Source organism: Vulpes lagopus, chromosome 10, assembly GCF_018345385.1.
Source record: "Vulpes lagopus strain Blue_001 chromosome 10, ASM1834538v1, whole genome shotgun sequence".
Lineage (NCBI taxonomy): Eukaryota > Metazoa > Chordata > Mammalia > Carnivora > Canidae > Vulpes > Vulpes lagopus.
In genome coordinates this window covers 42,411,569-42,437,698 of record NC_054833.1, presented here as the reverse complement: position 1 = coordinate 42,437,698, position 26,130 = coordinate 42,411,569, and the positions used below count along the sequence as shown (strand labels likewise).

At 51.7% G+C, this 26,130-nt stretch overlaps 1 protein-coding gene across 1 annotated transcript in view; it reads right to left on the bottom strand.

Annotated features, from left to right (window-relative positions):
- Positions 1-325: 325 nt before the first annotated feature.
- The window catches only part of DSCAML1 (DS cell adhesion molecule like 1), a 344,574-nt gene continuing 318,769 nt past the window's right edge, over positions 326-26,130 (bottom strand). The window contains exons 20-33 of the mRNA XM_041769839.1: positions 19,094-19,233; positions 13,564-13,717; positions 11,096-11,213; positions 10,576-10,739; positions 10,247-10,345; positions 9,387-9,575; positions 8,642-8,929; positions 7,036-7,191; positions 5,155-5,185; positions 4,907-5,025; positions 4,471-4,623; positions 3,871-4,065; positions 3,063-3,374; positions 326-1,358 (exon numbers count right to left, since the gene is read on the bottom strand). Coding sequence (XP_041625773.1) covers positions 883-1,358; positions 3,063-3,374; positions 3,871-4,065; positions 4,471-4,623; positions 4,907-5,025; positions 5,155-5,185; positions 7,036-7,191; positions 8,642-8,929; positions 9,387-9,575; positions 10,247-10,345; positions 10,576-10,739; positions 11,096-11,213; positions 13,564-13,717; positions 19,094-19,233 — 2,594 coding nt within the window. The 3' untranslated portion in view covers positions 326-882. The remainder of the gene's footprint in view (positions 1,359-3,062; positions 3,375-3,870; positions 4,066-4,470; positions 4,624-4,906; positions 5,026-5,154; positions 5,186-7,035; positions 7,192-8,641; positions 8,930-9,386; positions 9,576-10,246; positions 10,346-10,575; positions 10,740-11,095; positions 11,214-13,563; positions 13,718-19,093; positions 19,234-26,130) is intronic.

The following is a 26,130-nucleotide window of genomic DNA, read 5'->3' as shown; positions in this document are numbered from 1 at the left end:
CCAGAGCTCTCAGCAAGGTTGCCCCATTTTAGAGATAAGCTGGCCCAGAGGGGCTCAGGAGCTTGCTCAAATTCACACAGCTGGCCCCCTTGAGAGGCCAGCCCAGGTCTGCAAACACAACAGGTACTCAAGGATGCAGTTGGCTAATTGAAAGCCTTTAAAAAAGTTTAACCTGCTGAGCTAAAGCCGGAACTTCTCAAAGTGTCTCCAGGAGAGATAAAGGGGCCAGGTAGAGGGGACTTTCCTTTCCACCCGCCCTCCCCACTGGCCCTTGCCAGATGGGAAAAAAGCTACCATGTAGAAACATAACCTTTATTGCACACGGCGCTGGGTTTTTTTTCATAGAAAAAGGTATTAACACATAAGCATCTGCAAATTGAAGCAACTCCTGGTTTTCTTGGAACAGTAAAATCGCATGCAGTGTCTCTGAGTCGGGATTTTGGTCTTTGTCAAAACCACCTAGACTGAAGGGAGGGTGAGTGAGTAGGAGGGAAAAGTTGCTGAATCTTCCTGCCTCTGTCTCAAAATAAGGTGAGAGAAATATATAGATATATAGCTTGTCGCTGTGTGCCTATCTCCCTATATATGTATATATATCTCTCCACGCGTATTTTGTGGGGCCGGGGGGTTGGGTGGGGTTGATTTGTACTGTCAAATTCTTTGTGCCCTGGCTTCATGGAGAAGAAAATAGTTTCATTTGTACAAAAGAGTTCTATGTACAAGTGTTCATGACTTGGGGGGGCGGGGCGGTTTCTTTTCGTTGTTGGTTGGTTTTTGTCTGTCAGTTTAATATAAATAATGCAGGAAAACAGCCAAGTTGGTGTGTGAGGGCCGGAGGTGCAGACGGGTCCGAGCGTAGGGCTGCTTTTCTCGCCGTGCCCCCTACACCAGGGTATAGGATTTGGAGTAGGCCCCCGCCCCCTGCTTCTGAGACCTCCCCACCCCCGATGTGCTCATCTCGAGAAGCGAGTCCCTGGAACCCCCCATTTTGGTGTGTGGGCCCCCGGCCCGCGGAGGCTCGGTGCTGGGGGCCGGAGGGGCAGCACTGGGGGCGGCAGGGGGCTCGGCAGGGGCCGGGCCGGGAGCCGGGGGTGCCGTGCCGGCTGGGGGTGCTGGCATGGCCAGAGTCCTCTGAGGTAAAGTGGCTGTGGAGGCGGCAGCAGGGGCCCCTGGATGCGGGAGGCCCAAGGGCTTGCTGGCAGGGTCCAAGGTCAGGTGGCGAGCCTGGGTGTGGTAGGTTCGAGCCAGGTTCCGGATGGAAGCCTCTCGGGGTGGGACCACGGGACAGGGCTCACGGCCGTCTGCCTTTCGGAAGAAGGCCTCCGACTTGGCATACAGGGGCAGGTTACAGTAGTCACCTGGAATCACAGAAGCAGAAAACGTTGGAGGCAGAGGCTTCTGGGAACCAGCTTGTCCATCCTACCCGACTCCCCAAGCTCTTCCTGGATCTGACCTAGGAGTCCCTGTACGAGCTAGGCACGGAAGAGTCCAGAAAAGATCAATTACTTGACCAGATCTCTGAGCCTGCAGAGCATCACATTTCCCTACAGGGTTACTGTGAGTACTGGATGAGATAAAGCAAGGGAAGGGCCTCAACACGGTGGCGGGCACACATGGCAGTGATTCAATAAATTGATACTTATTGCTGAATGACCGATTTGGGCTGGTCAGCTTCAGCTGGTGGACAGTTGTTTTCATTTCTGAAAACATGACTTCCTAAGAGCTCTGGCCGTTAGAAAAGTTTTCTTTACCCCGAGGAGGGGATGCTTGTCATGCCCCACGTTGAGCCTTCCGAGGACCCACACAGCAAGCGCTCCTGCCACCCTTCACTACCTTTCCCACAGCAGCCTTCCAGATGTCTGAAGTCAGCTGTATTTCCTCATCCCTCTCCTTTTTTCCAGGTGGTATGTTCCTGATTTCTTAAACTGCCTCCATATGACAGGCTTTTAGGATCTCCATGTCCTGATCCCTGGGCTCTGTGAGCATCCTTGCCTGTAAATGTGCCTCTAACCTATTGACTGTGTTAGGATCTTTCTTTACATGATCTCATTTAGTCCCTGCAGCCCCCTGGATAGGTGAATACCTGCCTACAAGAGTGCCTGGGTGGCTCAGTGGTTGAGTGTCTGCATTTGGCTCAGGTCCTGATCCCAGGGTCCTGGGATCGAGTCGTGCATTGGGCTCCCTGCAGGGAGCCTGCTTCTCCCTCTGCCCATGTCTCTGCCTCTCTCTGTGTCTCTCAGGAATGAATAAATAAAAAAATCTTACTCCCCTCCCCCACAAATCTGCCTACATTTTGCAAGCGAGAAAACTGAGCTTCAGAGAGATTAAGTAATTTGCCCTAATTCACCCAGCTAGAAGGGGGGCAGGGGTGTCATTCAGGGCTGCTGATCTCCAGAGTCCTTGTACTTTGTCACCCTGGGCTCTTCTCTAGATGACCCTGAGTGCCTTGATTAGCACGGCCACTTAGCAAGGCCAGTAGCCAGCAGACTAGACCCTGCATGGTGTGACATGACGGTGTGGTTCCAGGGTCTGCAGATGGACCCACCTCACATGCCCTCTGGGTATCATACAGCTGCCCCACCAACCCTGAAGGGCATATGCTCTGGCCAGGCTCCTGGGGTCACATGGTTCCTAGTCAGGTGAGGTCACTGCCCTCATGAGGTTTGGTACCCCTGGAGCTGCCAGGATTGCTCCTTTGGGTCTGGAACAATTTTGAATTGGCACTGAGACCGATGGCCATTGGGCAGCGGACCCCCCTAACGGCTGCCCCTCACTACTGACATAGCTGCAGAGTAAGGGAATGACCACTACGTCCTGTGACCCTACTACGTGTCAGGCACGTACAGCCTTTCTAGTGCTTACTACGACAACGCAGAGTATGTGCTGCCATTTGCATTTTACCAATGAGGAGATGAAGGCGAAGAGGCTGAGCCAGGATATGGACCCTGATCTCCCGAGTACTTGCTCTGCGCTGCCCGCCCCCCAGGCAGCCCTGCCGGGCTGGCCGGCCCCAGGTGCCTGAAGGCCGGGGCTGCAGCGGGGGAGGTGGGCCAAGCACTCACTCTTGCTGGCCCGGTGCGGGATGGGCACAGCCACGTTCTTGCCTCGGTCGGCATCCTGGGGCTTGGGCGGGGAGGCAGTGAAGCGACAAATGCCGGGCTCCGAGGGCGTGCTCATGGACGTCATGCTGTCCGCATTCTCGTTGGTGCCCGTGGTCATCTGGTCGGAGGAGCTGTCCGAGATGAAGCACTCGGTGATCTCGAACTTGGCGTGCTGTAGCTGCTCCTCCAGCTTGGCGTGCTCATAGGCCCGCGCCAGCTCCTCGTAGGTGGAAGAGGCGCTCTCGGTGGACACCATGCTGTTCCGTCCTTTGTCTGGAGACACGGAAAGCCCGGGGTTAGGAGGAAATGAGGGGGTCGTGGGGAGGAGGGTCTCCTCTGACCAGCCTGACCAGTTCCCCTACCCTTGAGCCCGGCAGTCATCTCCGCAGACCCTGCTCTACCCCTGGGAAGGCAGCCGTGGTGACAGAAGGGGGGTCTTTGGTAAGTCAAGGGCAGAAGATTTTCCATTCTTGAAAATGGGCACCCACCCCCTGGAACACTCCACTCCTTCTCCAACAAACATCACGTGCACCATTTTCTCTGACCTCTCTTGGGACAGCGAAATGAAATCCTTGACTAAGCAGAGCTTGGTGAGCTCAAGTGTTTCTGTGCCAGCCGCATGTAAGTCAGTGGCCGGCTGGAAGCGAAAGTGACTTGTGCCCTGGACCCCACGAGCTGGTGGGTGGGACTGGGAACGTGGGAGGGGGAGCTGGCTGGTAGGGGAGCTGGAGGAGAGAGAGCACGGCTGCAGGCTGAGCCCTGGACTCACCTGTGTCCTGGGAGAGGCTGGCGCTGTAGCTGTCACTCTCAGTGACAGTGACACCGTGCTGGGATCCCACGGTGCGCCAGTCAGAGGTGAGGGTGCGGGCAGGTGTGGAGGCCTGGCACTTGGTCAGAGTCCACTGGCTTGAGTACCGGTTCCGGGTGCTGTGGGCTGACTTCACGTTCTTCCTGGACACTGGATCTGCCCAGAGGAAGCAAGAGCTAGTGCCTCCAGAGGGCACTCAGCCTCGGGCAGCTGGCACTTACCAGAAGGGCAGTGGGGAGCAAGGGAGGAGGCAGAGACAGCCACAGAAGCTCCCCGGGGGATGCTGGGCATGCTGCCTTTCCTGACCACACAGCTGGCCCCGGAGGAGAAGAGCAACAGTGGTGAGGTGTGGGGGCAGTGGGTGGCATCCTGGTCCTCTGCACCCACCCCATGTTTTCCTTTGGCTTGGGGAAGAAGGTCACGCCCTGTCCTGCTGCCTCCATTCTTCCATGCTGCTCTGAGCCTCCCATTCCACCCCCTATCTTTTTTCACCTGTGTCCCATGCTGTGCCCAGAACACCCTGTTTGGGAGGGGGTATGTCTCCCTGGGGATAAGGCATACTGGTGCCTGGCCGGATGTCAGACATGTCGATGAGGGGTCCTGTGCTCTGGATGAGGGCTGGGTGGTGCAAGGAGACACCAGTGCAGAAACTCTGCGGGTTGACAGCTTGGCTGAACTCAGCATCCGTCACGGGGATGGTGGCTTTGTCATCTCCTGGGGGAAGAAGGACAATGGGTAGGAGTCCTCTTTGGACTTCCCGAATTTCTTTTTTGTCTTTATTCAATGTTGAGATGCAGAAATGACAGAATAATTCTTGCAGTGAGACAAAGGAGGAAGCTCAGCCCTCAAGAGAAGCTTTGGTGAGTTCTGAGGTTGCTGAGTTGTGAATGTGGCTGCTGTTAGACCCCTGGGCACTGCTGTAAGGGCTGGGGCTGCCCTTTGTGGGCTGTGGCCTGAGGAAGACCAGGACAGGGAACTTGTGGCACCTGTCACTCACCCAGCTGCTTGATGCCCTCCTTATCCTCGATGAGCAGCTGGACCCTGGGAATGTCAATGTGTAGCCGCGGGCCTTGGGGTGGCCCCTTCACAGGGGTGTCAAAACTTCGGTTGTTCTTACTGTGGGGAGAAGGATCAGAGGCGGGTGACTCAGTAGCCACAAGGGGCTGGGGGAGAGGGTGTTGCAGGACAGTGGGGGTCCTAGAAGCCTGTCCTCTGTAAGGGAGGAAACAGCGATGTGACACCTACCTTATCAACATTTCTGCCAGACTCTTTGCATCTGCAAAACAGTAGAGAGAGGGACTGGGTGAGAATGGCGTCTGAGCGGGATGCAAACTGGAAGAGGCATAGGGAACAAGGTGGGAGAATTTCCTAGACTGGGACCAGGGCTGGTCTCCTGGGAAGAAGGAGACATGAAAGGCCCTCTAAAATAGTCTAACATAGGATAAGCTCTGGCTGCTGCTGACACAAGATTTGGCTCAGGTCTGTTTTTCTTTCCTCAGATTTTTATCTAATAGGGAGGTCCTTCCCAGAGGAGAGGGTATATAAAGTGCTCCATCTGTTTCCTGAATTGACTCTAATTAAACAAGACATCATAGCAGGCTGGGAATGGGTACCAGTGGAGGGTCTATCCTCAGTTATCTTCTGGGAAGAGAAGAGAGTGGAGGATGCAGTAGAAGTGGTCAATGGGCATCCTCAGATGACTATCAACCAAGAGGCTTTATGTCTTCCTCTTGGGTATCTGTCCCTAAAAAGTCATGGATGAATTTGGGGGGGTCCCTGCTTTGTCTCCAGAGAGGCCTTGAATAGGATCAGGATCTCAGGAATTGACCAAAAAAAAAAAAAAAAAAAAAAGGCAGCAAGGATCTAGTTAATGCATTAGACCTCTGATGAGAATGAGAATCATAAGAATGATCTGTCAGAATGAATCTAGTTGCATGTATGTATCCAACCATTGACTCACCCATCCATCCATCATTGATCCATTTACCTGTCAATCTTTTCACTTCTCCCCCCACCCATCTGGTCACTCATCCAGCATCCACCCATTCAACTATCCACCCATTCAACTATCCATCCATCTACCCAATCTTTCATACAATCATCTATTATCCATCCATTCAAGTATGCATGCATCCATCCTTCTACCCATTGGCCCAACCATTAATCCATTCAACCATCAATCCACCTAACTAATCATCCATCTGTCCGTCCATCCATCCACCACTCCTCCATCTATCTATCCATCCAACCACCTATCCATCCAACCATTCATTTAGCCATTCATCCAATCATCCTTCCATCCAAGCATCTAGTCATCCTTCCAATCATTCAACCATTCATCCACCAACTCCTAAACACTCTAGGTAGTGTTACTAATCCCCTCTTCTGTGTTACTACTGTATTCTGGCTTCTCACATTAAACCATGAATTCTATGAGGACTAGACTATGTTTCACAAGACTATGGACTATTCCTTCTTCATTAATCTTTGTATCTCCAATGTCTGGCAGTATCTACAATACAGTAGATGTTCAATAAATGGTTTCCAGATGAGTGAATGAGCATCTGTTAAGCAACTACTAGGTGCCAGACACTGCACTAGTCCCTGGGAAAATCAAGCGAAGGAAGACTCATTCATGCCAGTCTATGGTATCGTAGATTGGGAGGGGGGGATATTCAAAATATTTAACATCTGACATGTCATAGAAGCCACACAGTCAGAACTGAGCAAGGTCCTAGAGACCACTTGCAGGTCTATGCTTTAGTGGCCAGCCCCTAGAAGAATCTCAGGGATCCTGTGAAAGAGAAGGAGCATCCAGGGTAGAAGGGAGTAACAATTATTTACCAAACAAATAACATGGAAATGTTTCAATATTTTAACCAATATTGCTTTACCAGTGCGTACCTCTAAAATTCAGCCCTCGTTAGGTCAGGCACAAAGTCTTGGGTCAGGCACAGAGGAGGAAGCACTGATAGCTAAAGTTCAGAAGGTTGGAGAAGCAGCCCTCCCTTCAATGGGACACAGGCACTCTCTCTTGTCCAGATGATGCCACAAGCCAATGAAAGGTGGCCAGTGTGGCTGAGGGTCAATACTCCCTCCCTCGAAGCCTGTAGGAAACTCGCCTACCTCGGAGACGCTTCAGCCTCTTTTCCTTCCTTTTCTTGCGAACGATGAAGAGCAGTGCCACCCCCAGGGTGGCCAGGATGACCGGGCAGCCGATGGTGAACAGCTTCTTCACATCATCTCCCTCACCTTGAGCAGACTTGATGGGAGGGATGGTACCTGAATGGGGTGAGGAAAGGAGTCGGATGTCCCTTATGAGTAGGGTCTGTTCAGAGTCCCCTGGGTGGGGTCACTTTTGAACCTCTCTTGCTGCTCTTGGATTCATTCTGGCCTCCACTTCTTGGCACAAAGCCTCAATCCTCCCACTTTACTTCCCCAAATTCTTCTACACCAGGAACAGATGAATAGTCGTGGAGTTTTTACGCTGCATCATGATACCAATGACCCCGTGGGCTTATTTTAGAATTATCCCGAAGTCTCTCAGAGAGAGTCTCCTGCCTGTTGGAGTTCAGTGGTCATTTCTAAAGGGTGGACTGACCAGCTTAGATTCCGCCATCCAGCTCATAAAGTGGGGGAGGGGAAGTGAGATTCACAGAGAGAAGTCAGAGCAGTGGGATCCCTGGGTCTCAACACCCATGGGCGAGATCTGCTAACCTTAGGTGCCTGCGGGAGTCAGTAAATTCTGCTGACATAGCCCTCTGCAAAGTCCGATCTGTGCCAGTTTCAGTGCCTCGCATAAGAGCCATCTCCTGTATGAAGCCTTCCTTGTTTGAACCTATCCCCCTCTGATACCACTTTTATTCTGTTTCCTTAACACCTAGGGAGGCTTACTTTACCTTATGGCAACTGGTCTCTATGAATTCAGCCTTCTATGTGTCCTTAGTGTATGCGTGCACCTGTGCATGTGTGTATGCATGCGGATGTGAGTGCATGAGTGTGTGTGCATGTGTACGAAGTGCCCCATACAGCAGACACCAGTTAGTGCTCACCAAATACCGTGTGCTCATCCACACCTCCCAGACTTCCTGGCAGTTAGAACCACATAACTAGTTCTGGACAACAGGGTGGCAGCAGAAGTGCTGAGCATCACCTCTTGGCCAAGGCAGTGAAGAACTGGGATGCCTTTTCTACCTCGCTCTTCTTGGTGACCTTGGAGGCTACACGTTCAAGACGGCATAGCTGAAAGATGGTGGCCAGCCAAGCCTCACAAGATGTGATGGGAGCAAGAAGCAAATCTTTACTGGGTTAAGCCCTGCAGCTTTCCGTGTCTATCTGTTCCTGTAGCCCAGGCTATCCCATCCTGGCTAACGCATCATATTAAATGCAGAGGGTTCTCAGGGGACAGGGCCTCAGCTACCCCCCTACATCATACTCTCCATCTCTCCCAAGCAGCGGAGAGCAAGGATCGCACCTTCAAAAGACCCTCTATCTTAGTGTGATGGGTTTGCTTATCAGTCTGTATTGGCCACTGGTGCCCTTGCTCACCTGCCTGCCCCCCTACCGGTCTGCTGCTCCCTAGGCCCGCTCCTCTCCCTGTCGCCGGCCTTTTCCTGAGTGGCAGTCCTATTTTTTTTATATGTCCTCTCTTTCATGCGTCCACCTCTCTGCCAGCTCCCCGGGGACACCTTGCTGCGGCCCCAGTGCCGCCCCTCCCACCGGCCCCACTCACTGCCGTCATAGTCCAGGGTGGCGAACTGGGCTGTCTCGTTGCCGCAGCCGGCGCTGTTGCAGGCCCGCATGCGCAGCTCGTACCATGTGGCCTCCCGAAGCTCGGTCAGAAAGACCTCCCCGGAGCTGTTGGCCCGCAGCCCCTGCCAGGCCCAGGTGCCCTTGGGCCGGTACTCCAGCACGATGGCTGTGATAGGGCAGCCCCCGTTGTTCCAGCCCTGCAGGTTAAGCCGAGCATGCGTGGAGTTGATGTGGGTGAACAGGTGCTGGTCTTTGCTGAAGGAGGGCTCTGGGGGGCCACAGGGAGAGAGCGAGGTTAGAGACGGAGAGGAGGAGGAGGAGGGCTCATTCATCTGCACTGGGGCCAGCCGGGGGTTCTGGGGAGCATTGGTTGGCACAGATGGGGAGTAGGGATGCCCTGGGGAGTAGGGATGCCCCAGGGGCCAGAGGAGGAGGCGGAAGAGGGATGGACATGGAGAGAAGGCCTCAGTAAAGGAGGAAGAGATGTGGGAAGAAGGAAGATACTGCCACCATCTGCTACCCGGTCAGGGAGGTGGGGCCTGTTTCTCCTACTGCGATGGGCAATGGGCGATGGGCCCAGGTGCTGTCCATGGTGGTGGGAACTAGGCTGAGTCTCTCCCTTCCCTCTCCGCCACTCCCCTGTGCCCTCCTTCCCCACCCCAACCACCTTCCATCCCCATATCCTGGGCCCATCTCTCCCCAGCTGGGTCATCACATGGCCTCACCCCGCCCATGGGTCTTGGCCTCGATGATTTCGCTGATGCGCCCGGAGCCCACGCTGTTCTTGGCTGCCAGCTTCACCTTGTACCACGTGCCACACTTGAGGCTGTCCAGCTTGAAGGACCGCTCGCCTGAGCTGATGAACACATCCTTCCACTCCTCGCTGTTGTCTACCGAGTACTGCAGCACGAAGCCTGCCCGGGAGGTTTGCCTGGGTCAGGGTGGGCAGGGCTGGGCCTGGGACACCCCAACAGGTGGCGTGGGGCTGGGCTCCCCGTAGGGGCAGAGTGGGGCCTTTGGTGATGGGGAGGGTGGCCAAAAAGCCATAAGGAGTTTAAAGCTCTTTCTTTAGCAGCCAAGGTGGGGAGGGGAGCAGAATACAGGGCTTTGAGGCTCAAAAGGGATCGTATTTAGTTAGACCCTACTACTTACGGGGGGTGTGTGTGCTGACAGTAGGATTAGGTCACTTGGGTACTTGTCATATCCCACCCCAGACCTCCAGAATCAGAATCTGCATTCTTTAAGATCCCCTGGTAATTCATGTGCATATTCAAGGTTGAGAAGCACTATCCAGTACATTTGTTACAGATTTGGAAACTGAGGCCCAGAGAAGAAAACAGATTTCTTCAGGTTGGCACAGCTCACCAGCAGAATTGGTTTGGGCCTTCTAAAACCCGGACACCTACGCTGGTGGCTTTCTGTGGCACTTGGGTAACTTCCTTGTGGTTCCAATTGACCCCCTCTCCAATTCCCCCCCCTCCGCCTGCCATGGGAACAAGTGGTGGGAGTGGGTAGATCCCTGCCCCTGCTCCTGGGCCCAGAATTTCTTCCCCTCTTTCCCCCTCCTCATCCAGACCCCTCTCACCTCGGATGGAGCTGCCCCCATTGTCACCTGGAATCCAGGTCAGGGTGATGGACGAAGCGGAGGTTTTAGAGACAGTGAGGCGGGGCTGGTCCGGGGGAACTGTGTGGGGGAAAGCCACCAGCCCTCACCACAAAGGGTTAACACGGATGGTAGGAGCACGGGTATCCCAGCTGCTACTAGGGCCCGGGCCTGGCTTTCAGGCTCTCTTCCTGGGGCCTCCCCAGCTCCTGCTCCTCTCCATCCCTCCCGCCTCCTCCTCTTCCATGTGGCACCTCTGTTCCACTAAGGGTCTGTCACTCAGGTGGCTGGGAGGCCTTCCAGGGTCTTACCTTGCACCAGAAGGTTGACGATGATGGTGTCGAAGCCCCCAGTGTTGGTGGCCGTGCATGTGTAGTAGCCTGAGTCCTCAGCCTTCACAGCACGCAGCAGCAGTGTGCCATTGGTATGGATGAGCCGGTGCCCATCCATGGACACGGGGATGGCCGAGTCTTCACTGCAGGAGTTGGGGGGCAGAAATGGATTATGGTAAGCACCCCCTTCTCCTGTGGGCTCCCCCAGGACTAAAGGGAAACAGGGACGGAGGTAGAAGGAGGCTTGCTAGGGCGTCTGGGACTCTTGGGGTTTTACCCAGGGCTTCCTGGGGATATCCAGTAACCCTGGCCTCTTCAAGCACCCTTGGCAGCCAACAGAGGGGAGCCTGGGAGGCCAGGCCTGCATGGGAGAGCAGGAGCCATGTACTCAGCAGGGCCTCTGGTCAGCTGAAAGGAGGGGTACCCGATTCTCTTCTTCATGGCTCCTCTACTACACCCATGTCTGGGGTCCCCCATCCCTCCAGGGTCCCGTGCACACCTATCCTTGGTCCACTTCACAGCCGGGGCTGGGTCACCCACTGAATTGCAAGGCAGTCGGACATCTTTCATCCAGGGGGTTGTCACGGTGCCTCCAAATGAGATGATCTTTGCTGGGGCTGCAGGGAAAGCGAATATGAGGGCCACCCCACTTCTACCCTCAACACTGTACTGGCCTGCCTTTCATGGGGCTCTCCAAGTTTACAATTCAAGTCCCCCATCTCCTACCTGACCTCCACCCTGGGCTTGGGGCAGGGGTGGGTGCAGGTACTTTCAGATGAGAGCCTCTTATTTAACAAACATTGATCAAATAAATACCTTTTATGGGCCAGGCATCAGGTGAGGCTCTGAGGAGTCACAAAATGAACAAGATCTAGTCCCTGTCCTCAAGGCGCTCATCATCCAAGAGGGGGACAGATACTTAAAAAATATCATTACAGAGTAAAAATACTGTGATAGGGGTAGGTACAAGTAACCGTGGGAGCAAATGGAGAGGAATGAACTCTGGTGGTTTAGTGGGGGTGGAGGGGATGGCTGGAGAGGCTTCTGGAGTTGGAAGCTTTGACTTGAATCTTTTTTTTAAGTAGGCTCCGCACCCAGCATGGAGCCCAACGTGGGGCTTGAACTCACGACCCTGAGCTCAAGACCTGAGCTGAGATCAAGAGTCAGAGTCTCAACCGACTGAACCACCCAGTTAGAAGGCAGTGGGACATATGTGTTCTGGAGCATGAGAGAGATGACTGGGCCACAGACGCTGATGTGGGAGTCCACAGCAAGGTGACTGAGGTCACCAGGAGCTGGAATGCAGATGCACAGAGAGGAAGCAACAACACCCAGGCATGGTGGGGAGAGGAGCATCCCCAGGAGCCCCGGGGGCGCACTCAGGGGACCAGGATGCACAAGCGGCACCGTGGAAGGCAAGGCAGGCAAGGGTGATGCCAGCTACCTCACAGATCTCTGGGCTGTGGTGGCACATTAACCAAGAGCTGGTACCATCATGTGGCTGGGGTTGGTTCCCTGGATTTCGTGGTGTCTCAGGTGTGAGTGCATGTGTGTGAGTGTGAGCGGGGTGACAGCAGGGCTCGCCCCTCCTACCACATGGGGCTGCCGTAAGGAAGAAGAGGAAGACGTGTAGATGTGTTCTGGAAAGTACAGACTCTGGGGATGTGTCCTATGTAATGTCCTCAGAGAAGGGGCCAGGCTCTCCTGGGTCTCTGGGCCAGTGCCAGCTATCCTGGGGGCATCGTAGGTTCCAGGCCCCTGGGCTCCAGAAAGGATGAGCCCAGGAGAAGGGGCTGGTGGCACCCTGGAGGAGGGATAAGGGATGTTAGAAATGCTGGGGCGGGTGCCCAGGAGGAGCCCACCTCGGAGCCAGAAGGGCTAGTGTGCCATCGCCGTTGTTGGGACTGTTTGGTGGCCGTGCCAGCCCTGCCTTAGTGCTTAACTGGAAAATGGAATAACCAACCCTGCTGGTAGGGTGGGGAGGCCCCCTGCAGGCTCTCCATTGGGTGCCCGTGGACTCTGAGCCTGGGGCAGGGGAGGGTTGATGTCTCTTGTGTCCCCAGAAAAGGAAGCTTGTCACCCCAGGAAGGTGGCAGGGCCGAGGCAGGCACCGCCCCATCCAAGTCCTGGTCCTTGAGCCCCAGGGCCAGACAGTCAGGTGGCTGTGGGAGGAGGCCGGCCTGAGAAGGGGACTTTCCAATGGAGGCTGAGAGTCAGGGTAGAGGACCTGAAATTCTTGGCTGGTTGTGGCTAAATGCCCCGTGGCTGGCCCCAGGGGTGGCCCCGGGGGTGGCGCAGAGGGCAGACGAGCAGCTGTGCAAGGCTGCCTCTTTGGCATTGGGGTGGGGCCTGAGAACTGTCATTCCCTGTAAAGTGGGGGGTGCATATGCCCTGTGATACCCCTATGCCCGGGCCAGGGATTCGGTGGGGTGCTCCCTAAGAGCACACACAGTCTTGTTCACCCCTGCACACATCTAGCCCAGAGCCCTCCCTAAATGTCTGTTGCCCGAATGGATCGGCAGTCAGCGGCGCCACCTCTGCCCGAGGGGTCCAGGCTTTGAGATGAGGGGGATCCCTCTGTGGCTCTCTGCTCCGTGGAAGCAGTGAACCCTGCCAGCACACCCTCCAAGGAGCTGAGCCTTGGGACAAACGTTCTGCTGTGAGCTGGGAGGGGGCTAATGCCCCTTCTTTCAATCCCCGGGTGGAGTTTGGAATGGGGGGACCGGGGTGCTCCGTGCCGTCCGCCCCTGGGGAGCTGTGCTGCCTGGAGCCTGTTGTGAGGCTTTCTGGGAGTCAGGGGGCAGCAGAGGCCCAGTCTTGGTGGATGCGGGAGGGAGGCAGGCGCCAGCCGGCTCCCCACAGCCAGGTCAGAGAGAGAGAGGAAGGAGAGACCCCCTATTTGGGGAGAAGCAGAATTCTAGAAGGGGGCTTCAGGCTGCTTCTGTCCCTCCGGCCCCAGCTGCTCACCCTTGCCCGCAGGCTCAATGGTGACCTTCTCGCTGCTGTTGCCCCGGCCAGCAGAGGTGACAGCGGCCACCCACAGCAGGTACTGCTGCCCGCGGTTCAGGTGCGCAATCCGGTAGAAGAGCTGCTCTGGACTCGTCTCGTACTCACTGGGAGCCTGCGGGAGAGAGGCAAAGAAGTGCTAAGACCCCAGCTTCTGGGCCTCCAGCCTGTAACCCCAGCCTTCCTCGGGGACCTGGGCTCAGCATAGGGGGTGGCCCAGTCCGGGGGGTGGTGGGATGGGGTGGGAAGAGGAGGCAGGATCCTGCCTCATTTGCCCTTTCTGGTTTAGGAGCAGAGTTTGTACCGGACCTGGCCTTGGGGGCTCATGGGTCGGCCCTGGGGTGTGGCTGGGCCAGCCTCAGTTTACCTCTTTGACTGATCCAGCCGCTGGCAAATGCGGCTCCAGGCCAGGGAATGTGAGTGATGGAGGGAGTCAGGAGAAGGGGGAACGGAGGAAGGAGGGTCCCAGGAAGACCCTGACAAAAGGGAGGCTCTGGGAAGAAGCTAAATTATCGCATTTGCTGTATTAGGGTTGTAGACACGCTCCCCAGCCTGTGCGGGCTCTGCTGGCTAATTACCACTCCTTCCTTCTTCTGCGGGAGCAAACCGTCCGGGGGAGGGTGGGGTGGGAGAGGCAACTCTGGAAGCTTCACTGGGCAACACTTTATTAATGATTATTAGTGGTATAGATCACCGTATGTATTTGTAGGTTATATAAATCTATAAATTTTTTTTTAACCAAATGACAGTTTTGACAAGTTGCCAACAAAACAATATCGGATCCCAGTGGTTTTACCAGTTGCTTTGATGAAAAGATTATGTTGCCTTGGAAACCAGAGGCTCAGATATTGAAATGAATTTGAGAAGGAGCTTTTGATAAGCGCTAGTTTGCAGACCTCCTGTCAGCCCCTTCCCTGGTCCAGGCGGGATGGGGCGGACTTTCATTTTATTTTATTTTTTGGTCAGCCGCGGGGAAGGGAAAGGAGGACAGTACTAGGGCCTCTTTGAAATCAGGGCAGAAGTCTAGGGAGGGAGAGGAGCCCCTGGAACAGATGGGGGGCCCTGAGGCCAGAGGGAGCTAATAATTAGTTATCTCTGCAGTCACAGGATCTTGCGCGTGCACACACACACGCACACGCTCACGTGCACATGGACATGTAGATGCATTCATGCACATGCTGAGGGACAGACCTACAGACAGAGATGGTGTTAAAGAGGGGCATTCTCTATATCCCATGGGAGGGCTGAGGGGCCCAATGACTTACAACAGGAAAAAACATCCTTTCTGGCCCCAGGCCACCTGCAGGCAAATGTTAGGGAAGAGGCACGGGCATTCCCTCAAAACACACAGAGCTCCTGGCAAACTGCTCCTCCTGCCTCCCTCATGGAGATTTGGCCTTGACCCAGGAAGTCCCTGCTGTGACAGGTGCAAGAGCCACCCTGAGCCCTGGTAGTTGGGAAGTCTTTTCAGGCAGCAGCACCCAGGGGACGGTGTGTGTATGCGTAGTTCCTGTCTGTGTATGAGATAAGTGGCTTCCACACCCTGCCTGCCCTTCTTACTAGGTGTATGTCCCATAGGTCATATAACTTTCTTTCTCAAGGTTCCCGGGGCCTCAGCTTTCTGTCCTGTGAACTTAAAAGCAACACAGCTCTGCTTACCCTGTGTGGTTATAGAGAGCCACGAATGAGGCAAGGGGTGGGTGAGTCCTTTGTAGACTGGGGCATGTTCTTCTCCTGGTTCATTGTTCTGTGAGGACTGAGGTGTGCATGTGCATGTGTAGAGAAAAATTGAGTGTACTTGTGTGTCAGTGTGTACCTGAGTGTACATTTGTGTCTACACAGGGCAGGAAAGGTTTGGCTTCCCTCTGAAGGTGTTAGAATCATATCCGGATCCTGAGGTCCTCCTTTTAACCCAGACTCCCCAAGAATCTCCTGAAATCATTTTTAAAAACACATAACCATACTCCCAAATAAAGTCCCAGTGAATCAAAGGTTAAAAAGAAAAAGGGAGAACTATGAAAATATTTGTCTTTCTCACCATAAGAATGAAGGCAAAAATCATAAATGGAAATGATTTGTAAGTTGGAATTCTATAAAAACAAAACCTATGGCACACCAAAAATAGTTTCAAAAGGCAAGCAGTGAACCGGCAAAAAGCCTGCAACCAATATGATTTAAAAATAGTTATTATCCTTATATGAAAAGAGCACTCACAAATCAATAAGACAAAAAACCAGAATCACCCAAATGAAAAGTGGATAAAGGACATGAATTGACAATTACCCAAAGAAAAAAAAAAGAAACCTAGCCAATAAACATATAACAACAATCAACTTAACTAATAAAGGAAAATACCTAAAACAGGACAGCTTTTTTCAAATCCATCTGGCAAAAATGAAATATGTATAAAACCTTGGATTAGCATCAGCTAATCCCAGTAAATAAGAATGTACTTTTAATGCTGGTGGAAGTATAACTTGGTTCTAACTTTCTGAGGGGTAATTTACAAACGTATATGCACGTCTTAAGAATATCCATACTTTTTGTGCCCCAGAAATTTCTATGGAAATTTACCCTAAGTAAGTAATAAAACAGGTGCATAAAGACTTTTAGAATGTTCAATGAAGTATTATTTATAATATTGAATGCTGGAAAATAGATTAAATATGGAATGAGGGCACTGGTTAAATGGATTATATATATACAGGCATTCACGAACATGTTTGAAAAGAGTATTTGGTGGTGTGGGAAAGTGCCTACATACATTACTTGAAAAACACAGATTATATGACATTATGCAAAATTTCATTTTCATTTTATTAAAAAAACCCCATAATATGTATACAGATCAAAAACTGGAAGGCTATATACCAAAACATTGCCAATGTTTACCTTTAGGGAATGAGTACAGTGATTTTTGCTTTCCCCTCTACTCCTTTGTATATTTGCCGAATTTTCTACAATTATTTTGATAATCAGAGGAAAACAACAACAAATGCATTAAAATGTTGGGTAATTTAAAAAAAAAGAAAATGTTGGGTAAAATTTCTAATGGAACTAAATGCAGCTCTGGCTGCCCCCTGGGGTGTCACTTCTGGAAGCCAGATGCAGTTCCCATCTATTCCGAGGATCGCACACATGCGTGTTCCTACGCTCTAGTATGTATGTACATGTTAAGACTCATGTGCGTTGCCTCTGACCTCACACTCATACCCACAGCTTTGCAGTGTCACACACATGCATGTATCCTCTAGGGCTCTTTCGGAAGTGAATTTGTAACGCAGTGTTTGGAATTTGGAATATATTTGTGCAAAGTGATAGCATCACACAGTCACATGTGGTGGTCAGGCCCCGGGTCCCTCACTGAGGCATTCCCTGCCCCACAAGATGGCTGAGCTGAAGTTCTCATCACACGAGGACACTGGCCTCTTGTGTGACTCTGGCCCCTGGGGACACTCCCCAGGAGAGAGGATATGAAGAGAAACGCGGGGGACCCTGGGAGCTCTGTTCTGGGGCCTGGGAGAGAAGGCCCTGGCCGGTTGACTGGGGATTCCTGAAGCCTGAGTTAATGAGGAGGCTTTGTTGTTGGAGGGCGAGCTGACTGCCCTGAAGCCACTCTTGGAATGAGTCCCCTCTCCCAACAGTTCATGAAGGGAAACCTGCCCAATGTCTAAGGCTTTACATTTGTCAGGCTGCTGGTAATTCATTCATCAAACATGTATTTAGTGACAATGATGTTGCAGGCACAGTGCTCGGCAGCTGGGGACCCAGAGATGAAAAGATGCTAACCCTGTCCTCACGGTGCCACGGACCAGTGTGGGAGACAGCGACGTGAACAGCTAGTTGCCATCTGATGCAGTCAGTGTATGACAGAGGATGAAGAGCATGCCACGGCAGGGTCAGCAGGGGCAGGGGTGTGTGCTGTGAAGAGGCACAGCAGGCGTCCAGAATGGTGACGAGCTTAGAATGTGCATGTGTGTGCATGGGGTCAGGGGACAGGGACAGACAGCATGGCTAAAACGCTGATTGGAAAACTGGCACAACCACCCAACAACGGCAGCGCGTTCTCAACTGGACATGTGCAGACCCCACGGCTCAGCAGCTCCTCTCCTGGGTGGGTACACACTCAACAGGCACGCACGCCCACGTGCACTGGGAGACACATGTGAAGATGCGCACAGCAGCGCCGTATGTAACAGCTTCAAACTGAAAACTACCCAAATGCCTATCAATGGGTAACGAACTGGGTAAAACAATTCTATATACGCGCACAGCAGAAGCCTACGCAGGAGTGACAGTGGACGACCTACAACCACACACAACTGTATGGATCAAATTCACAAATTCAAAATAACATCGAGTGAAAGAAGCCAGATAAATGGCACGACTTCACTTACATAACACACAAAAAGAGGCAACACTAATCTGAGGTCATGGTGGTTGTCACCAGGGCAGGGGGACGGTGGTGACCAGAAGGGTCACGAGGAGGTCCTCTGGGGTGTTGTAATGTCACGTTCCCTGCTCTGGGCCTGCTTGCCCAGTGTGCTGTGAAAGTTCGTGGAGCCGTGCGCTCCCGATAGGTGCACTTTTCTGCATAGGGGCTGTGAGGATGGACGGGAGGACACTGAAAAAGTCGCTGAAAAAGACATTTCTGGGCTTCCCCTTCGGTAATAGAACTCTGGCCTCCCTGGCGTGGAGCCGGGCCACTTACGGCTCAGACGGTAATTCAGAAAGACCACAGGAAAGCCGAGCGGAGGAGGAGATGGCACAATTACGGAGCAATTTCAGGGCAGCGTTCCCGGCTGCCGGGAGCTCATCTGCAGATGCGTGGGCTGCCGTCCCATCACCAGCTGCCGGTGGAGGGAGAGGCCGGCCTCCTCCCGCGCCTCGCTCCCCGCCCGAGATGTCCTGAGCACATGGCCCGGATCATACTCTGGGCCCGTCCGCCTCCCCCTAGACTGGACACCACCCTGACGACAGGTTCACCTGCTCACGAGACTAGAACAGGTGTGCTCCAGAGTAGTCACCCAGCAGAACTCGGTGGCTGAGTGGCCGGGGATCATTAGGGAATGCAGAGGGAAGGATGCACATCGCGGGACACGGGTGCACAGACTGCACCCACCCTCATGGTCTCTTCATGTTCCGTGGGGCCCCTCTGAGCAGCTCGGCCCCTGGGACCTGCTCCAGAGCTTCCTCGGCCACCCAGACCTGAGGAGCGGAGGCCTTGGTTTCCTCTCATGTCTGCTTGGTTGTGACCCCTGACTCAATGAAGCCTCCAGAGCTTGTGACAACCTTGCAGCCTCCAGAACAGAGGACTGATCCAAAATGGACACCAGTAAGGCTTCAGCTACTCTTGGGTGGCCAACCCCGTTCTGATCCATGAATTCAGGTAGAAACACAGATATAAGTACCCCCTGGTTTGACCTGGAAGCCCGCGAGAACTTTTCCCTTTCTCCTATCTCCCTCCTCATTCAACCCTGGGCCTACTTACCGGCTGGCCAGACCCTGGGCTGGAGCAGAAGATGGTGTACTTGCGGATCACCCCATTGGGCTTGGTTGGGGGGAGCCAAGACACGACCACGCTGCTGGCGGACGAAGGGACGGCTTTAATGCCAGCAGGAGGACCTGGAACTGAGTAGAGAGAAGGCCAGGTCAGTTTAGAGAAGGGAGCTCAGGGATACCTGGGTTGCTCAGTGGTTCAGTGCCTGTCTTCGGCTCAGGGGCTGATCCTGGAGTCCAGTGATCGAGTCCCACATTAGGCTCCCTGCATGGAGCCTGCTTCTCCCTCTGCCTGTGTCTCTGCCTTTCTCTCTCTGTGTGTCTCTCATGAATAAATAAATAAAATCTTTTTAAAAATTTTAAAACAAAAGAGGAAGGAAAAAAAAAAGAGGAAGGAGCTCAGCCTTTGGGAAAGAATGACAGGGTGAGGTGAGGCAGAGCAAATCTGGGAGAGCTTCCTGGAGGAGGTATGCTTGAGCTGTGCTTTAAAGGGGGAAGTTCCAGCAGGTGAGGAGGAAGGTGATCATTTTGGACTTGTAACAAAGTCTCTGAGATGGAGGCAGTGGGAATGACCAGCTTTAAAACTATTTGGCCAGAACCAAGGACTCAGGATACTCAAAGAGAATCGGAACCCATGGGGAAATCACCTTGATTCCTACAACCTTAACCTGCTTCCTGCCTCAATGCTCGACTTGTTTGTATGGATGTTGGCCAAACAAATATACTGGTCACTTTGCTCTTTGGCCAATGAGCTCCTCGAGGCCGGGGGCTCCAGAGACAGAGTGGGCCTCCTCTGGAGGGTCAGGGGCTGGTGGTCAGCCAGTGAGTGACTGGGTTTCCTGCCTTGTGCCCAGGGCACTGGCCCTGGGCTGCTGGCTAAGCCCTTTCTGTTCTCAGGAGGGAAAGTCTACTTGAGAATTGGCTGGGAAATTCATCCTAAGGGGATCCCAGTTCCTGTGGATTCTGTCCTACTGCTCCCACCTCTGCGCCTGCCTGGTCCCACTGGGTCCCCTGGGTGCTGCTTGGGAGCCTGGAAACTTCTATTTTCAGCCCCCCCCCTTTGTCTCTCCCTTGTATTGCTGTGTATTTGTCTTCCCTCCTGGGAGCTTTATGTTCCTCTGAGGATGGTGATGGCAACCTCCTCAACTCATTTAGCCTCCTGAGCCTCCATTTCCCCATCTATATGATGTAAAAACATATAGTGATGGTTTGCCCTAATTAAAATAAAAGCACCTGGCACATGCCTGACATATAGAAGACACTCAATAAATGGTGATGATTATCATTTTTTTTTTTTGCGTTCGTTGTCTCAACTCTGAGCTTCTAGCACCTACTACATTTTTTTTTTGTTAAAAATCTAGTAAGTGGTCAACAGTTCTAGTCACATAAAATAATGATCCATCATCACTATCCATCCAGGGGCCCGAGCCCTCCCCCCACAGCCATAGCCCTGTCATCTGCTCCTGCTAGTGTCTCTGTAGCTGTGGAGTGCAGGGGGCCATGGTGGGGTTGGGGATGGGGGCCATGGTGGGGTCGGGGATGGGGCCCTGGGGCAGGTGCACTAATTGTCGCATTCAGATCTCTTCTGTGTTTGCATACTTTCTTTCTCAGCAGTTCTTGAGAGAGGTATGTTGAAATCTCTCCCATGATTGTGGATTTGTCTATTTTTGTAGTCCTGAGATTATGTTATTAGGTCCACACCAAGTTTGGAACTGTTTTATTTGACTACTAAGTTGGGTCTTCTATTGTAACAGTGTCCTTCTGTATCTCTAATGATATTGTCTGCCTTAGAGTGTACTGCGTCCCTATGACGGTCCAGTTTCCTCTCAGATTTATGTGGTATACCTTCTATGTATCCTTTCACACTGAACCTTTCTGTACCTTTGTGTTTTAGGTGTTTCCTATAAATAGCACACGTTTGGGTTTTGTTTCATTGCTAGCTAGTCCGACAGTCTTTGTCTTTTAATTGAATAATTTAGTCAATTTATCATTAATGCAATTACTTAAATATTTAAACTCAGGTTTAAATACCCCATGTTACTAAATACTTTCTGGTTGTCCCACCTATTCTGTTTTCTTTTTTATTTCCTTTTTGTGTTTTTGGATTGAATATTTAAAAAAACCTTATTTCCCCCTCTCTATTAGTTGGTTATTAGACAGCCTTTCGCTACTTTTGGGGGTTATTCAATGTGAATCTTTAGCTTACCAAAGTCTAACATCATTAATTGGTATTTTTTTTCTCAGACAATGCAAGGGATTTAGAACTTTCATTTACCCTCTCCCAACTTATATGCCATTGTTGTATATTTTAATCATGTGAATATTTTAGACCCTCCCCCAAGATAATATCACCATCATCATTGTTTTATGTAATCAATATTAATGGAGATTTACCCATATATTCACCATTTAATTGCTCTTTCCTTCTTGCATCACCGAGCTCCTACCTGGGATCATTTTCCTTCTAGCTAAAGAATACCCTTTGATATTTCTCTAGAGCAGATGTGTTAGTGATAAACTTTCTCAGTTCTTGTTTGTCTGAAAATATCTTTATTCATTTTAATCTTGGAGAATATTTTGGCTTGGTATAAAATCGTAGGTTGATAACTAGTTTCTTCACATACTTTATACCAACTGCATTGTTTTATGGCTTTCATTTTTTTTTTTTCCCATTGCTGGTCCCATGAAAGTAACTAGTCTTTTCCCCTCTGGTTGCTTTTAAGAATTTTCTCTTTGTGTTTCCTGTTTAGCAGCTTTATTATGAGGAGCCTAGGTATGGACTTCCTTAAGTTATTGCCTGTGGAGTTTGTAGAGCTTCTTGCTTTGGGGATTGATGTCTTTCATCAGTTTTGAAAAGTTTTCAGGCATTTTTTCCTCTGCCATTCTTTTTCTCCTCTTCTTTGAGACTTCTTCTCACATCCTCTATGTTCTTGATATTCAGAATGTGGTCCATTGGTCAGCAGCAGCGTCACCTGGGAGCATGTTAGAAATGCAAAATCTCAGATTCCACCCTACACCTACCAGATCAGAATCTGAATTTTAACATGACCCCCAAGTGATTTTTATGCACAGTCAAGTCTGAAAATCACAGTTCTATGTCTGCTACTTGCTCTTTTATTTTCCAGGTTTTTTTTTTTTTTTCTTTCTTTCTGGGCTTCTTTTGGGTCTTCTCATCTATCTTCCAGTTCACTAGTTATCTCTTCAGCTGTATCTAATTTGTCATTAAATCTATCTACTGAATTCTTAAGCTCAGGTATTAATAGTTTTTATTTTGAGATATTCCATTCAATAGTCTCCAATTCCCTTAACATTTTAATCTTGTTAAGAATAACTATTTGAAAATCATATTTGATAAAACCTGTGTTTGGAATCCTTGTGGGTTTGTTTCTGTGGTTTTTTTTCCCCTGCTGGCTTTTGTTCACGTTGTTCCTCATTATTTTTTATTGTATGCCAGACACATCATTTGCAAAATTGTTTGTAGAAATAATTTGAGGCCTCAGATGATATAATATTCCTAAAGGGAGAATTCACATTTGCTTCTGGCAGGTACCTGCAATCTGGGGTGCTAGCAACCTGGGGTTACCTTAATCTAACTTCTAGGACTGAGTTGTCTACTTTTGGTGCACTTTTAATCCAATGTGCTGCCCTCGTACTTTTGACTCAAAGTGAGGGGGATTCATCAGATAGACCCACCCACCCCAGCAGGCCCTGGACTCCAATTCACGTCTTTCTAGTGCTGTTTAGATTCTCATCCACTGCCTTCAGATTCAGCAAATATCCCCTACAGGGAGAGCTGTTCCAAATGCCAGGCTCACCTCCTGGGTCTCCACTCTGCCCTGGATGCTGGCCCAGTAATTCTGCACTCTCCTGCCGGCTCTCTGATGCCTTCAAGCAGGTGTTTTAAAAAATATTTTATGCAGATTTCCTAGTGTCCTCAGCAAGAAGGAGAGTGGGCTGTGTGTGAGTTGTACCCACTCCTCCCTTCATCCTCACAGCCGCCACCCTAGCATACATCTTCTGCTTCTCTGCCTAGATGCTCACAGGTCCTAACAGGCCACTCTGACACTGGTTCTTATCTCCCGCAGCCCTTTCCTGCCATCTGTCCTCTATGCTTCTGTGAGAGTCACCTTCCTAACACACAGGTCCAGTCAAACCTCTTTCTCAGTTAAATATCTTTAAGATGGTTTAAAAATCCAACTCAGCTTTCACTCTGATTTGGCATTCCTGGGGGGGGGGCGGTGTTGGCAAGAGGCTTTGTTCTCATGAACCAAGTCCAGCCAAGCCAGCCTGAGACCAAGTTAAAACTGGGGGATTTGGACTTAAGAAATGAGCTTGCATTTATTTGAATTTCTCTTCAGTTTATCTTTTGATTTATTTTGGCTTTCTCTAAATTTCCTGATCAGTTTTTCCTTTGGAAAAATGCAAAATCCTGAGCAGGGGTGAGGGCAGGGGTAGGGAGTCACAGTGTCTTCAGCTATTCATCCAAGCTCCCATGGCAGAGCTGAAATTATAGCGTGGACCTGTCTGCTTCCCCAGTGAGATGAGAAAGAGCTGTAATGGGAGAACCTGGTGGGGGTGGGGGCAGCTCTGGTGCACCGCCTGGTCGTCTGCATGCCCATCTGCCACTGCCAATGTTGCTTCCTGTTCTATGCAAACAGGGCCTCCCTCTTGCTTGGGTACCTGTGCCCCTCCATCCCCCAGAGGAAGCTGTCCCCATCACCTACAACAGGGGATTTGTCACCCTTGGTCAGTTATGATGCTTCCATTTCTCTTTCAGTGACTGGTGCAGCAAGAGGCATGTTGCCCTAGTGTGGCCAATGGGAAATGAGGATAAATCTGTTGTGGGGCTTCTGGGAAAGGTTTCTTTCACTCCCAAGAGAGGCATGCCCACAGAAAGGCCATGTCTCTCACTCTGAACTCTGTCCTGTCTGGTGTGATGCCTGAAGCTGCAGTCATTTTGAGATCATGGGAGGGATAGCTGACATGAGGAAGATGGCAGAGCAGAAGGATGGGGCCCACTGAGTTAAGCAACCCTGGAGCTGCCCTTCTCAGGACTTCCTGTTATGTGTGATAATAAGTACACTTAATAGTTAAATATTTTTTTTTTAGTTGCATTACAGCCAAAAGCTTCCTGTCTGCTACAGGGGTGTGATGGTAAGTATAGAAGATAGGGAGGCGAGAAGGCCTTGATTTGCCTCCTACAAGCTGTGTGACCTTCATGAGTTGCTTTAACTCACTTGGGCTCCTCTTTTCACCTCTAAAATGGACATAATATGTACCTCATAGGGCTACTGGGAAGGCTCGTTCATGCTTATGACCACACATGAGACCCATGTCAAATGTGACTGTTCTGGATGAGACCTCATCTGACAGTGGCTTCCTTCTGGCCTGGGTCTCCCTTTGGGGGGCACTGAGTCCCTAAGGGGTGCCTGGGACCATCCGAAGCAGTCATTTCATTGCCAGCACCTTGGTAGCTAGTAGGCCCCTGCTGTTTGCTACCACTGCATGTTTTGGAAAAGATTTTATAGTTAACTTACTTCTTATAACAACTTGATGAGCCATCAAAGTCCCCATTTTATCATGAGGAAACAGGTTCAGAAAGGTTAAGTGACTTGCCAATAGTGGGCAGGGCTAGGACATGCCCTTCTGCTGTGCCCACCAGCACCCCTCCGCTCTGCAGAGCTGCCCCATGGGGCCCGTTCCCCGCCTGCGCACATCTCTGTGGATGGCTCCAGAGTCAGCTCTAAAGTGAACAGTTGAAAACTCCTTGTGGGGAGGGATGGTGCTCTTGCACCTTCAGGTTCCCTCGTGGGGCCCCACCTTTGTGGAGCACATGGAGGTGCTTATGGCTCAGATCTTGCATCAGAATAGGAGGAAAGAAGGGGAGGGGCTCCTGTGGTTCCCATCTAGAGGCTAGGAAGATATGTGTGTGGTTCAGAAGCTCTGGAAGGAGCCAGGCTCTGAGAATGGTCCCCGCTTGCTTTGCACACCCGAGCAGGTGGCTCTGCCCGGAGCTGTCCCAGGAAATCTTGATGGGGGGATTAATGGCAGGAAAAGTAGGGCAGGCAGGTTGGTAAATATTTAATTGCTCAGAGCTTAAGGCGGGGTGGGGGCTGATCTAGGGGAAGGGCCCAGCTTAGGGAGGGGGAGCTGGGTTAAACCGGTCTGTTCCTGGATGCTGGGCTGCTTGGGGAAACTCCCTAACATTACTCCCAGCCTGAGACCCTTCTCTCGGTGACTTGAATCCTCCAGCACCTTCTGCTAAATTGCACAGGAGGGACCCAGACAGTGGGAACTTTGAGAAAACAGACAGTGAGGGGAAGAAGCCGCGATGCCAGTGGTGTGGCTGCTGCTACTGCCCACTGGTGCCAGCCACTCTTTACATGCACCGACTCTTAAAAATAGGGCACCTGCCTCAGAAGGTTTAAGAATCAGCTAAGTGATGGTGTTGGGATGGGGTGAGGAAGAAAGTGGAAGCAGGAAGCAGGAGCCCAGAGCTGTGTGTGGTCACACACCTCCTGGACGTGGTGGGTGGTTCGTATGAACGAGGCCCCCTGGCGGTGTGCAGCTCTGGGCCCTGGGTGGGAGTCCGGCTCTTCTCACAGCCTCTTCTCTGCTGGGTTGACTCAGCTCCCAACTTGCCCCATCTCCTTACTTGTCACTCCACCCTGGACATTTGCCTCCTTATCTCTGCTTTTCCTCTCATTCTGCCCCATGGGGAAGGGCTTTGAGATCAGAGCTCCGAATGGAGGCAGAGCCCATTCTCTCCCTGAGAGCCTCCCCAGCACACCAGAGTCCAGGGCCTGGCGCTCTCTCAGGCCTCTGCAGGATGACTGCCAAGTCCCCAACCTGAGATGTGTGGCGTGATGTTCCTTGCCAATCCCAACCATCTGTATCCAGAGGACAGACAGCAGGCAGAAACTTGCAGGGGAGCAGATGCCACAAAAAGGATGCTCTTGGGGTGGGGGTGGGACCTAGTGCTGCAGGGGGAGCCGAGGGCATGGGTTCCGCTTGCTTATATGTTTATGC